Raw genomic sequence first — 13450 nt, 5'->3', positions numbered from 1 at the left:
ATTTGAAGGGGTGTCCACATACTTTTGTATATATACTGTATGTTGTCTTCCTCTCCTGTGTCGTCTTCCCCAAAAATAATTTTCACTCTTTTCCAACTTATCTTCTCTCTGTCTTGTCCTGTCAGCTGTGCAACAGCGTCCATCCTGCTGGCAGAGGAGGAGGCCACCACCATCGTGGAGGCAGAGAAGCTCTTCAAACAGGCCCTGAAGGCAGGAGAGGGCTGCTACAGACGCAGCCAACAGCTTCAACACCATGGGGCACAGTACGAGGCACAGCACAGTGAGTAGAGTACAAACAAACACAGTCAAACACACACACAGCCAAACATCCAGTCAAACATACACACAGTTGAACCTACACACACAGTTGAACCTACACACACAGCCAAACATACAGTTGAACCTACACACACACACACACACATACACACACACACACACACACACACACACACACACACACACACACACACACACACACACACACACACACACACAGTCAAACGTACACACAGGTTAACCTACACACACAGCCAAACATACAGTTGAACACACACACACACACACACACACACACACACAGTCAAACGTACACACAGGTTAACCTACACACACAGCCAAACATACAATTTAACACACACACACACACACACACACACACACACACACACACACACACACACACACACACACACACACACACACACACACACACACAGAGTCAAACTTACACACAGTTGAACCTACACACACACACACACACACACACACACACACACACACACACACACACACACACACACACACACACACACACACACACAGACAGTCAAACCTACACACACACACACACACACACACACACACACACACACACACACACAGACAGTCAAACATACACACAGTTGAACCTACACACACAGTTGAAAGATTACGCATGCACCTGGTTGGAAACACAGACACACACTCTCAAACACTTACATATACGCTAATAAATCTATTATTGTGTGTGTCCATGTGTGTTATACCAGCTGAAATAACTTTGCTGCGGTGTTTCTCTCAGGAAGGGACACCAATGTTCTGGTTTACATTAAGAGGAGACTTGCTATGTGCTCTAGAAAGCTGGGCCGAACCAGAGAAGCTGTCAAAATGTTGAGAGACGTAAGTACAGTATACACCAAGCCGCCAGGAGGTTACGGACCAATCCCCAATCCTACTGTAGTTCCCACTGAAGTTGACTTGTCTGTTAGATCAGCATTGATGTCAGGGGGAACTAGGGGGGGACTGTGTGAAAATGTGACTTTAGTAAAAGTTAGGATTTGCCCCATTTTTACATGCCAATGTTTTCAATCACTATACATTTGTATGATAAATGTAACAAAAACATGTAACGAAACAACAGTGGCGGCAGGTAGCCTAGCAGTTAAGAGCATTGGGCCAGTAACCGAAAGGTCGCTGGTTTGAATCCCCGAGCCGACTTTGTAAAAAATCTGTCTGTGCCCTTGAGCAAGGCACCTTCATTTCTCCCATATGTCGCTCTGGTTAAGAGTGTCTGCTAAATGACTCCACTGGAAATGTACAGTACGTTCTGCAGCCTCAGAACATAGAGGTCTGGGGAAATGGTTGGAGGTAGTCTGGTCCCAGATCTGCTGCTGTCGCGTCGTCTCTTATTGCCATGACAATTTTACAAGACAGAGAGAATAGGTCTGGCACCAGACTAGGTTTGAGGCTGTGTGGGACTGGGCGGGGTTACTAAAGTCTGACTGTTGTTTCACTGCCTGTCTGGTATTACATGTAACAACAGTTGTATGTTTTCCAGTTAATGAAGGAGTTCCCTCTCCTCAGTATGTTCAATATCCATGAGAACCTGCTGGAGTCGCTGCTAGAGCTGCAGAACTACGCAGACGTACAGGCCGTACTAGCCAAGTACGACGGTAAGACACACACACCTCTAAGAGTGAAAAAGAGTTAAACGTTAACTGTTGCTCATTGGTCTATGACCAGACATTCAAGAGACACCTAGGAAGTACTAACAATGTCACTGTGATTTTATTTCTGGAGATGAGACATAACCAGCCATAGGGGAAGTTTGAATGACAGACATTACATAACAAAAGTCATAAAATACAAATCATTAGATAATAGAAGTCTACATTCAACCATTACCATATGACTTAAAGTAAAGTGAGACTGTATTCTAGTGAAATCCTGTAAACCCTCCAATACCTTCAGTAAAAACCCTTAGGGGCCCTATTCCTTCCCTGTCTAGTGTAAATGTCTTCTAGTTTAGTGGAGGAAAAAGAACACTGTTGATATGTGCTTTGTCTCTCCACAGATATTAGTTTACCCAAATCAGCAACAATATGCTACACAGCAGCCTTGCTCAAAGCCAGGGCGGTATCGGACAAGTGAGTATCCTTTTACTACTGTTACAATGGCACCAAGTGATTCACATACCTGAAGTAGTATTTAAAAGTTAGCCTGGGGCTATTTGTGTGACAGAGAGAATGATATTGAGTGATTCCGTTTTGAAATGGGTTAGGGCATTTTAAAACACCTAGAGGACATCTAGTTCTGTGTATAAGACTGAGAGGATTCCATTTATCTTAGCATAGTAGCCCCTATGACTGCAGGTACACACACACACACACACACACACACACACACACACACACACACACACACACACACACACACACACTACACTTTCACATACACTCAATGACCCACATTCTTACACACACACACTGGTGTCCTGTGTTCCCCATGCAGGTTCTCTCCAGAGGCAGCGTCGAGGCGAGGGTTGAGTACAGCAGAGATGAATGCTGTAGAAGCCATACACAGAGCTGTGGAGTTCAACCCACACGTCCCCAAAGTAAGACACAACAATGGAGCTACATACTGAACACTGCTAGTAGCATTACTACAGTGGTTGCTCCACTAAAAGTTTTGTGATTATGCTGCGGGACTTAGAGGTAATGTGTGGTTTAGTACGGTACCCTGCGTCACCACTTCATTTCTCCAGACCACCACAAGGGGGAGTTAGAGCACTGATTATACTTTTGGGTCCTACTGTGTCTCTGACAATGAATGGGCGACATAAACCTAAATAGAAACTGATAATTGTGCAGGACTTCAGTATTACTTACTAAAACTGTTGTTACACTAAGGTTGTTATTATTTTATTTTGTTAGGATTATTTAGCTCTTACTGTAATAGTGTAGGCCACTCCTGAGCGGTCATGTTGTACAGCGCCTGAGTGGTGCAACGGTCTAAGACACCACTACAGATGCTGGTTCAATGCCCGTGGCCTCGACTGGGAGACCCATGAGGTTTCTCTCCCTCTAAAAACAGAAATAAATCATTTTAAAAAACAAATTGGCTTTATTTACAAATTAGTAGCAATGTCTCACACCATGTTCAAGAATGGATTTTTTCTTGCTCATTTTACGTTATTTGAAAACGCAATCATCTCCAAAATATAGATATTTTTAAACAAAGCGATTATTATTAATGTAGAATGATATAAAAGCCCGTTAGATATTCTCACAGATATATTATTAACCCTGTTATTAGCAGGACAATATATATTGGTCATATTGTTCATGGCTCCTGAGTGGCGCACAATGGGATTGCCTTGCAGTTCTCCAGCTGAATCCACTGAAAGTGTGCAAGGTTTAAGGCACGAGGGCAGGGGGCACGGGATGGGCCGCAGAGCCGTGCACAGAAGAGCGACCTAGCCCATGGGGAAGAGGAGGGAGGGGGGTGAACCCCCACCCTGCCACACTGGGTAGCACAGAGCAACACTTTAAGGGGCATTGCACTAATACTGGCGCTGACTAGGGAAATGTTCTCGCTGTTCTTAGTGCCAGTCTGCACGTTCAAACTAAAACAATGTAACTAATAATGGCATCTTTATGCTTTTGTTAATAAAATAATGATAAAAATACTCTTTCAAAATGCCGATGTTTGTTTATTTAGTTATGGATCCATAACGAATTACTATGGGAATAAATATCACTGAATTACAGAAATATTGGAACAAAGTTGTCTAATGAATGTAAACAACTTGTTGCTTACTGGAAAATACTCCTTCAAACACACACAGTCACGTTGTACAGCACCATTATGGCTATTAGCAGGTAGCTGGACAATAGACTTGCCTAGAAGGAGGGTAGGGGGAGAATTCTATCAATCAAATGTATTTCTTATTTAGGTTGGCTGTATCACAACTGGTCGTGATTGGTTGCAATTTCAGTTGTTTAAAGGCACAGTCAACTTAGTGTATGTAAACTTCTGACCCACTGGAATTGTGATACAGTGAATTATAAGAGAAATAATCTGTCTGTAAACAATTGTTGGAAAAATGACTTGTCATGCACAAAGTAGATGTCCTAACCGAATTGCCAGAACTATAGTTTGTTAACAAGAAATTTGTGGAGTGGTTGAAAAACGAGTTTTAATGACTCCAAGTGTATGTAAACTTCCGACTTCAACTGTACTACTACTGTAGCACCACGACGACGACTCCTACTGTAGAACCCTTTACTACTACTACTACTGTAGCACTACTACGACAGCGACTCCTACGGTAGAACCCGTTACTACTACTACTGTAGCACTACTACGACAGTGACTCCTACGGTAGAACCCGTTACTACTACTGCTACTACTACTACTACTACTACTGTAGCACTACTATGACAGTGACTCCTACGGTAGAACCCGTTACTACTACTGCTACTACTACTACTACTACTACTACTGTAGCACTACTACGACAACGACTACTACTGTAGAACCTGTTACTACTACTACTACGAGTACTACTACTACTACTATAGTAGAACCCGTTACAACTACTACTATAGTAGAACCCGTTACTACCACTACTACAGAACCCATAACTACTACTACTTCCATAGCACCACTATTACTGTAGCACCACAAACTACAAAGTACTACTATTACTGTAGCTACTACTACTACTACTACTACTGTAGCACCACTGCTACATCTACTGTAAAACCACTAACTAATACTACTACTGTAGCACTCCTACTATTACTACAACTACTACAAATACTACTACTGTAGTGCTACTACTACTGTAGCACTACCAATACTACTGTAGCACCACTAATTATTACTACAACTACTACTACTGTAGCACTACTACTACTACTACTACTACTGTAGCACTACTACTACTACTATTGTAGCACAACTTACTATTACTACCACTACTACCACTTACTAAACTCAGATATAAGATAAACCACCCACCTGACAGGTGTGGCAGCATATCAAGAAGCTGATTAAACAGCACCTTGTGCTGGGCACAATAAAAGGCCATTCTAAAATGTACAGTTTTGTCGTACGACACAATGCCACAGATGTCTCAAATTTTGAGGGAGTGTGCAATTGGCATGATGACTGCAGGAATGTCCACCAGAGCTGTTACCAGACAATTGAATGTTAATGTCTCTACCATAAGCCGATACGGCTTTTTAGAGAATTTGGCAGAGCGTCCAACCAGCCTCACAACCGCAGACCATGTAAACTCAGCAAAAAAAGAAACGTCCTCTCACTGTCAACTGTGTTTATTTTCATCAAACTTAACGTGTAAATATTTGTATGAACATAACAAGATTCAACAACTGAGACATAAACTGAACAAGTTCCACAGACATGTGACTAACAGAAATGGAATAATGTGTCCCTGAACAAAAGGGGGGGGGTGGGGGGGGTCTAAATCAAAAGTAACAGTCAGTATCTGGTGTGGCCACCAGCTGCATTAAGTACTGTAGTGCATCTCCTCCTCATGGACTGCACCAGATTTGCCAGTTCTTGCTGTGAGTTGTTACCCCACACCTCCACCAAGGCACCTGCATGTTCCCGGACATTTCTGGGGGGAATGGCCCTAGCCCTAGCCCTCACCCTCCAATCCAACAGGTCCCAGACGTGCTCAATGGGATTGAGATCTGGGCTCTTCGCTGGCCATGGCAGAACACTGACATTCCCGTCTTGCAGGGAATCACGCACAGAACGGGCAGTATGGCTGGTGGCATTGTCATGCTGGAGGGTCATGTCAGGATGAGCCTGCAGGAAGGGTACCACATGAGGGAGGAGGATGTCTTCCCTGTAACGCACAGCGTTGAGATTGCCTGCAATGACAACAAGCTCAGTCCGATGATGCTGTGACACAACGCCCCAGACCATGACGGACCCTCCACCGGCAAATCGATCCCGCTCCAGAGTACAGGCCTCGGTGTAACGCTCATTCCTTCGACGATAAACGCGAATCCGACTATCACCCCTGGTGAGACAAAACCGCAACTCGTCAGTGAAGAGCACTTTTTGCCAGTCCTGTCGTTGTTGTCTGGTGAGGACTTGCCTTACAACAGGCCTACAAGCCCTCAGTCCAGCCTCTCTCAGCCTATTGCAGACAGTCTGAGCACTGATGGAGGGATTGTGCGTTCCTGGTGTAACTCGGGCAGTTGTTGTTGCCATCCTGTACCTGTCCCGCAGGTGTGATGTACCGATCCTGTGCGGGTGTTGTGGTGGTCTGCCACTGTGAGGACGATCATCTGTCCATCCTGTCTCCCTGTAGCGCTGTCTTAGACATCTCACAGTACAGACATTGCAATTTATTGCCCTGGTCACATCTGCCGTCCTCATGCCTCCTTGCAGCATGCCTAAGACATGTTCACGCAGATGAGCAGGGATTTTGGGCATCTTTCTTTTGGTGTTGTTCTGAGTCAGTAGAAAGGCCTCTTTAGTGTCCTAAGTTTTCATAACTGTGACCTTAATTGCCTACTGTCTGTAAGCTGTTAGTGTCTTAATGACCGTTCCACAGGTGCATGTTCATACATTTTTTATGGCTCATTGAACAAGCATGGGAAACTGTATTTAAACCCTTTAGTGTTTTTAATTTTTTTGTATTTTTATCTTTGAAAGACAGGGTCCTGAAAAAGAGACATTTATTTTTTTGCTGAGTTTACTCGTACTACTACTGTAGCACCACTAACAACTACTACTACAGCCAGTGGTGGAAAAAGTACCCAATTGTCATACTTCAGTAAAAGTAAAGATGCCTTAATAGAAAATGACTCAAGTAAAAGTGAGTCTCCCAGGAAAACCACTAACTACTACTACTGTTGCACTCCTACTGTTACTACTACTACAAATTAGAGGTCGACCGATTTAATTAGGCCGATTTCAAATTTTCATAATCAGTTATCTGCATTTTTGGACGCCGATTATGGCCGATTACATTGCACTCCACGAGGAGACTGCGTGGCAGGCTGACCACCTGTTATGCGAGTGCAGCAAGGAGCCAAGGTAAGTTGCTAGATAGCGTTAAACTTATATTATAAAAAACTATCTTAACATAATCACTAGTCAACTACACATGGTTGATGATATTACTAGTTTATCTAGCTTGTCCTGCGTTGCATATAATCAATGTGTTGCCTGTTAATTTATCATCGAGTCACAGCCTACTTAGCCAAACGGGTGATGGTTTAACAAGCGCATTCGCGAAAAAAGCACTGTCGTTGCACCAATGTGTACCTAACCATAAACATCAATTCCTTTCTTAAAATCAATACACAAGTAAAAAAATGTAAACCTGCATATTTAGTTAAGATTGCCTGCCTAATTAATTTATTTTAATTAGGGAAATTCTGTCACTTCTCTTGCGTTCTGTGCAAGCAGAGTCAGGGTATATGCAGCAGTTTGGGACGCCTGGCTCGTTGCGAACTGTGTGAAGACCATTTCTTCCTAACAAAGACCGTAATTAATTTGCCAGAATTTTACATAATTATGACCATAACATTGAAGGTTGTGCAATGTAACAGCAATATTTAGACTTAGCGTTGCTGCCCATTCAATAAAATACGGAACGGTTCCGTATTTCACTGAAAGAATAAACGTTTTGTTTTCAAAATTATAGTTTCCGGATTTTACCATATTAATGACCTAAGGCTCGTATTTCTGTGTGTTATTATATTATAATTAAGTCTATGATTTGATAGAGCAGTCTGACTGAGTGGTGGTTGGCAGCAGCAGGCTCGTAAGCATTCATTCAAACAGCACTTTCCTGCGTTTGCCAGCAGCTCTTCGCTGTGCTTCAAGCATTGCGCTGTTTATGACTTCAAGCCTATCAACTCCCGAGATTAAGCTGGCAATACTATAGTGCCTATAAGAACATCCAATAGTCAAATGTATATGAAATACAAATGGTATAGAGATAAATAGTCCTATAATTCCTATAATAACTACAACCTAAAACTTCTTACATTTACATTTACGTCATTTAGCAGACGCTCTTATCCAGAGCGACTTACAAATTGGTGCATTCACCTTTATGATATCCAGTGGAACAACCACTTTACAATACTACATATATATTTTTTTTTTTGGGGGGGGGGGTTAGAAGGATTACTTTATGCTATCCCAGGTATTCCTTAAAGAGGTGGGGTTTCAGGTGTCTACGGAAGGTGGTGATTGCCAGAGCAGCGAACAGTTTTGACTGGGCTGAGCGGGAACTGTGCTTCCGCAGAGGTAGGGAGGCGAGCAGGCCAGAGGTGGATGAACGCAGTGCCCTTCTTTGGGTGTTGGGACTGATCAGAGCCTGAAGGTACGGAGGTGCCGTTCCCCTCACAGCTCCGTAGGCAAGCACCATGGTCTTGTAGCAGATGCAAGCTTCAACTGGAAGCCAGTGGAGTGTGCGGAGGAGCAGGGTGACGTGAGAGAACTTGGGAAGGTTGAACACCAGACAGGCTGTGGCGTTCTGGATGAGTTGTAGGGGTTTGATGGCACATGCAGGGAGCCCCGCCAACAGCGAGTTGCAGTAATCCAGACGGGAGATGACAAGTGCCTGGATTAGGACCTGCGCCGCTTCCTGTGTGAGGCAGGGTCGTACTCTGCGAATGTTGTAGAGCATGAACCTACAGGATCGGGTCACCGCCTTGGTGTTAGCGGAGAACGACAGGGTGTTGTCCAGGGTCACGCCAAGGCTCTTAGCACTCTGGGAGGAGGACACAATGGAGTTGTCAACCGTGATGGCGAGATCATGGAACGGGCAGTCCTTCCCCGGGAGGAAGAGCAGCTCCGTCTTGCTGAGGTTCAGCTTGAGGTGGTGATCCGTCATCCACACTGATATGTCTGCCAGACATGCAGAGATGCGATTCGCCACCTGGTTATCAGAAGGGGGAAAGGAGAAGATTAATTGTGTGTCGTCTGCATAGCAATGATAGGACAGACCATGTGAGGATATGACCGAGCCAAGTGACTTGGTGTATAGCGAGAATAGGAGAGGGCCTAGAACTGAGCCCTGGGGGACACCAGTGGTGAGAGCACGTGGTGCGGAGACAGATTCTCGCCACGCCACCTGGTAGGAGCAATCTGTCAGGTAGGACGCAATCCAAGAGTGAGCCGCGCCGGAGATGCCCAACTCGGAGAGGGTGGAGAGGAGGATCTGATGGTTCACAGTATCAAAGGCAGCAGATAGGTCTAGAAGGATGAGAGCGTTAGCTTTAGCAGTGCGAAGAGCCTCCTTGACACAGAGAAGAGCAGTCTCAGTTGAATGACCAGTCTTGAAACCTGACTGACTTGGATCAAGAAGGTCATTCTGAGAGAGATAGCAAGAGAGCTGGCCAAGGACGGCACGTTCAAGAGTTTTGGAGAGAAAAGAAAGAAGGGATACTGGTCTGTAGTTGTTGACATCGGAGGGATCGAGTGTAGGTTTTTTGAGAAGGGGTGCAACTCTCGCTCTCTTGAAGATGGAAGGGACGTAGCCAGCGGTCAAGGATGAGTTGGTGAGCGAGGTGAGGTAAGGGACAAGGTCTCCGGAAATGGTCTGGAGGAGAGAGGAGAGGATAGGGTCAAGCGGGCAGGTTGTTGGGCGGCCGGCCGTCACAAGTCGCAAGATTTCATCTGGGGAGAAAGAGGTCAAAGCATAGGGTAGGGCAATGTGCTCTGGCACCCCAATGGTGGAACATGCTCCCTCACGACGATTTTTTAAAAATATATATATATCGGGCGATTTTAATCGGTATCGGCTTTTTTTGGTCCTCCAATTATCGGTATCGGCGTTGAAAAATCATAATCGGTCGACCTCTACTACAAATACTACTGTAGCACTGCTGGTACTACTGCAGCACTGCTACTACTACTACTACTACTACTACTACTGTAGAACCACTAACAACTACTACTGCAGCCAGTGGTGGAAAAAGTACCCAATGAGTAAAAGTAAAGATACCTTAATAGAACATTTCTCAAGTAAAAGTTAGTCACCCAGTAAAATCCTACTTGAGTAAAAGTCTAAAAGCCTTTGGTTTTAAATATACTTAAGTATCAAAAGTAAAAGTATAAGTCACTTATAATTCCGTATATTAAGCAAACCAGACGGAACCATAAAATGTAAATGCGGATAGCCAGGGGCACACTCCAACTCTCAGATGTCATTTAGAAATGGAGCATGTGTTTAGTGAGTCCGCCAGATCAGAGGCAGTAGGATGACCAGAGATTTTATCTTGATAAATGTGTGAATTAGACCATTTTCCTGTCCTGCTAAGCATTAATAATGTAACGAGTACTTCCGGGTGTCAGGGAAAATGTATGGAGTAAAAAGTACATCATTTTCTTTCGGAATGTAGTGAAGTAAAAGTTGTCAAAAATATAAATATTTAAGTACAGATTCCCCCCAAAATTACTTAAGTAAAAATACTTGAAAGTACTACTTAAGTACTTTACACCACTGACTACAGAACCACTAGCTACTTCTACTACTGCAGCACCACTAACCACTACTACTACTACTACTACTACTACTACTACTACTACTACTGTAGCACTACTGCAGCACCACTAACCACTACTACTACTACTACTACTACTACTACTACTACTACTACTACTACTACTACTACTGCAGCACCACTAACCACCACTTTGACTACTACTACAGCACCACTAACCACTACTACTGTAGCACTACTGCAGCACCACTAACTACTACTACTACTACTACTACTACTACTACCACTGTAGCACCACTTACTACTACTACTACTACTACTACTACTACTACTACTACTACTACTACTACTACTACTACTATTGTAGCACCACTAACCACTACTACTGTAGCACTACTGCAGCACCACTAACCACTACTACTGTAACATTACTGCAGCACCACTACTACTACCACTACTACTACTACTACTACTACTGCAGCACCACTACCACTACTACTACTACTACTACTACTACTACTAGTACTACTACTACTACTGCAGCACCACTAACCACTACCACTACTACTATTGTAGCACCACTAACCACTACTACTGTAGCACTACTGCAGCACCACTAACCACTACTACTGTAACATTACTGCAGCACCACTACTACTACCACTACTACTACTACTACTACTGCAGCACCACTACCACTACTACTACTACTACTACTACTACTACTACTACTGCAGCACCACTAACCACTACCACTACTACTATTGTAGCACCACTAACCACTACTACTGTAGCACTACTGCAGCACCACTAACCACTAATACTACTGCAGAATTACTACTACTACTACTACTGCAGCACTACTACTACTACTACTACTACTACTACCACTACTACTATTACTGTAGCACTACTGCAGCACCACTAACCACTACTATTACTACTACTACTAATACTACTGTAACATTACTGCAGCACCACTAACTACTACTACTACTACTACTACTACTACTACTACTACTACTACTACTACTACTACTACTACTGTAGCACCACTAACTACTAATACTGTAGCACCACTAACTACTACTACTGCAGCACCACTAACCACTACTACTACCACTACTACTATTGTAGCACCACTAACCACTACTACTGTAGCACTACTGTAGCACCACTAACTACTACTACTACTACTACTACTACTACTACTACTCGTAGCACCACTAAGCACTACTACTGTAGCACTACTGCAGCACCACTAACCACTAATACTTCTGCAGCACTACTACTACTACTACTACTACTACTACTGTAGCACTACTGCAGCACCACTAACCACTACTACTACTACTACTACTGTAACATTACTGCAGCACCACTAACCACTACTAATACTACTACTACTACTGCAGCACCACTACTACTACTACTATTATTATTATTATTATTATTATTATTATTATTATTATTATAGCACCACTAACCACTACTACTGTAGCACTACTGTAGCACCACTAACTACTACTACTACTACTACTACTACTACTACTACTACTACTACTACTACTACTACTACTACTGTAGCACCACTAAGCACTACTACTGTAGCACTACTGCAGCACCACTAACCACTAATACTACTGCAGCACTACTACTACTACTACTACTACTACTACTACTACTACTACTACTGCAGCACCACTAACCACTACTACTGTAGCACTACTGCAGCACCACTAACTACTACTACTACTACTACTATTATTATTATTATTATTATTATTATTATTATTATTATTATTATTATTATTATAGCACCACTAACCACTACTACTGTAGCACTACTGCAGCACCACTAACCACTACTACTACCACTACTATTACTACTACTACTATTGTAGCACCACTAACCACTACTACTGTAGCACTACTGCAGCACCACTAACTACTACTACTATTATTATTATTATTATTATTATTATAGCACCACTAACCACTACTACTGTAGCACTACTGCAGCACCACTAACCACTACTACTACCACTACTATTACTACTACTACTACTATTGTAGCACCACTAACCACTACTACTGTAGCACTACTGCAGCACCACTAACCACTAATACTACTGCAGCACTACTACTACTACTACTACTACTGCAGCACCACTAACCACTACTACTGTAGCACTACTGCAGCACCACTAACCACTAATACTACTGCAGCACCACTACTACTACTACTACTACTACTACTGCTGCTGCACCACTAACTACTACTACTACTACTACTACTTTTAATCACCACCTTCCCGGAGACACCTGAAACCCCACCTCTTTAAGGAATACCTGGGATAGGATTAAGTAATCCTTCTAACCCCTGCAGCACCACTAACCACTACTACTCCTACTACTACTACTACTGACGCTACTACTTCTGCAGCACCACTAACTATTACTACGAGTACTACTACTGCAGCACCACTAATCACTACTATTACTACTGCAGCACCACTAACCACTACTATTACTACTGCAGCACTACTACTACTACTACTACTACTACTACTACTACTACAGCACCACTAACCACTACTATTACTACTACTACTACTGCAGCACCACTAACCACTACTACTACTACTACTACTACTACTACTACTCTCTGCAGCACCACT

General features: G+C 43.2%; 1 protein-coding gene across 7 annotated transcripts in view; it reads left to right on the top strand.

Moving 5' to 3' along the window:
- The window catches only part of LOC106561549 (suppressor of tumorigenicity 7 protein homolog), a 70896-nt gene that overhangs the window by 50852 nt on the left and 6594 nt on the right, over positions 1–13450 (top strand). For all 7 annotated transcript variants that reach the window (XM_014125636.3, XM_014125638.3, XM_045688440.2 and 4 more), the window contains 5 exons: positions 126–280; positions 1064–1161; positions 1820–1934; positions 2336–2408; positions 2773–2875. In XM_014125636.3, the coding sequence (XP_013981111.1) occupies positions 126–280; positions 1064–1161; positions 1820–1934; positions 2336–2408; positions 2773–2875 (544 nt within the window). The remainder of the gene's footprint in view (positions 1–125; positions 281–1063; positions 1162–1819; positions 1935–2335; positions 2409–2772; positions 2876–13450) is intronic.

The sequence above is a fragment of the Salmo salar genome, chromosome 10 (assembly GCF_965601325.2).
Source record: "Salmo salar chromosome 10, fSalSal1, whole genome shotgun sequence".
Classification (NCBI taxonomy): Eukaryota; Metazoa; Chordata; class Actinopteri; order Salmoniformes; family Salmonidae; genus Salmo; species Salmo salar.
Note: the sequence above shows the minus strand (reverse complement) of the source record. Positions and strands in the feature narration are given on the sequence as shown.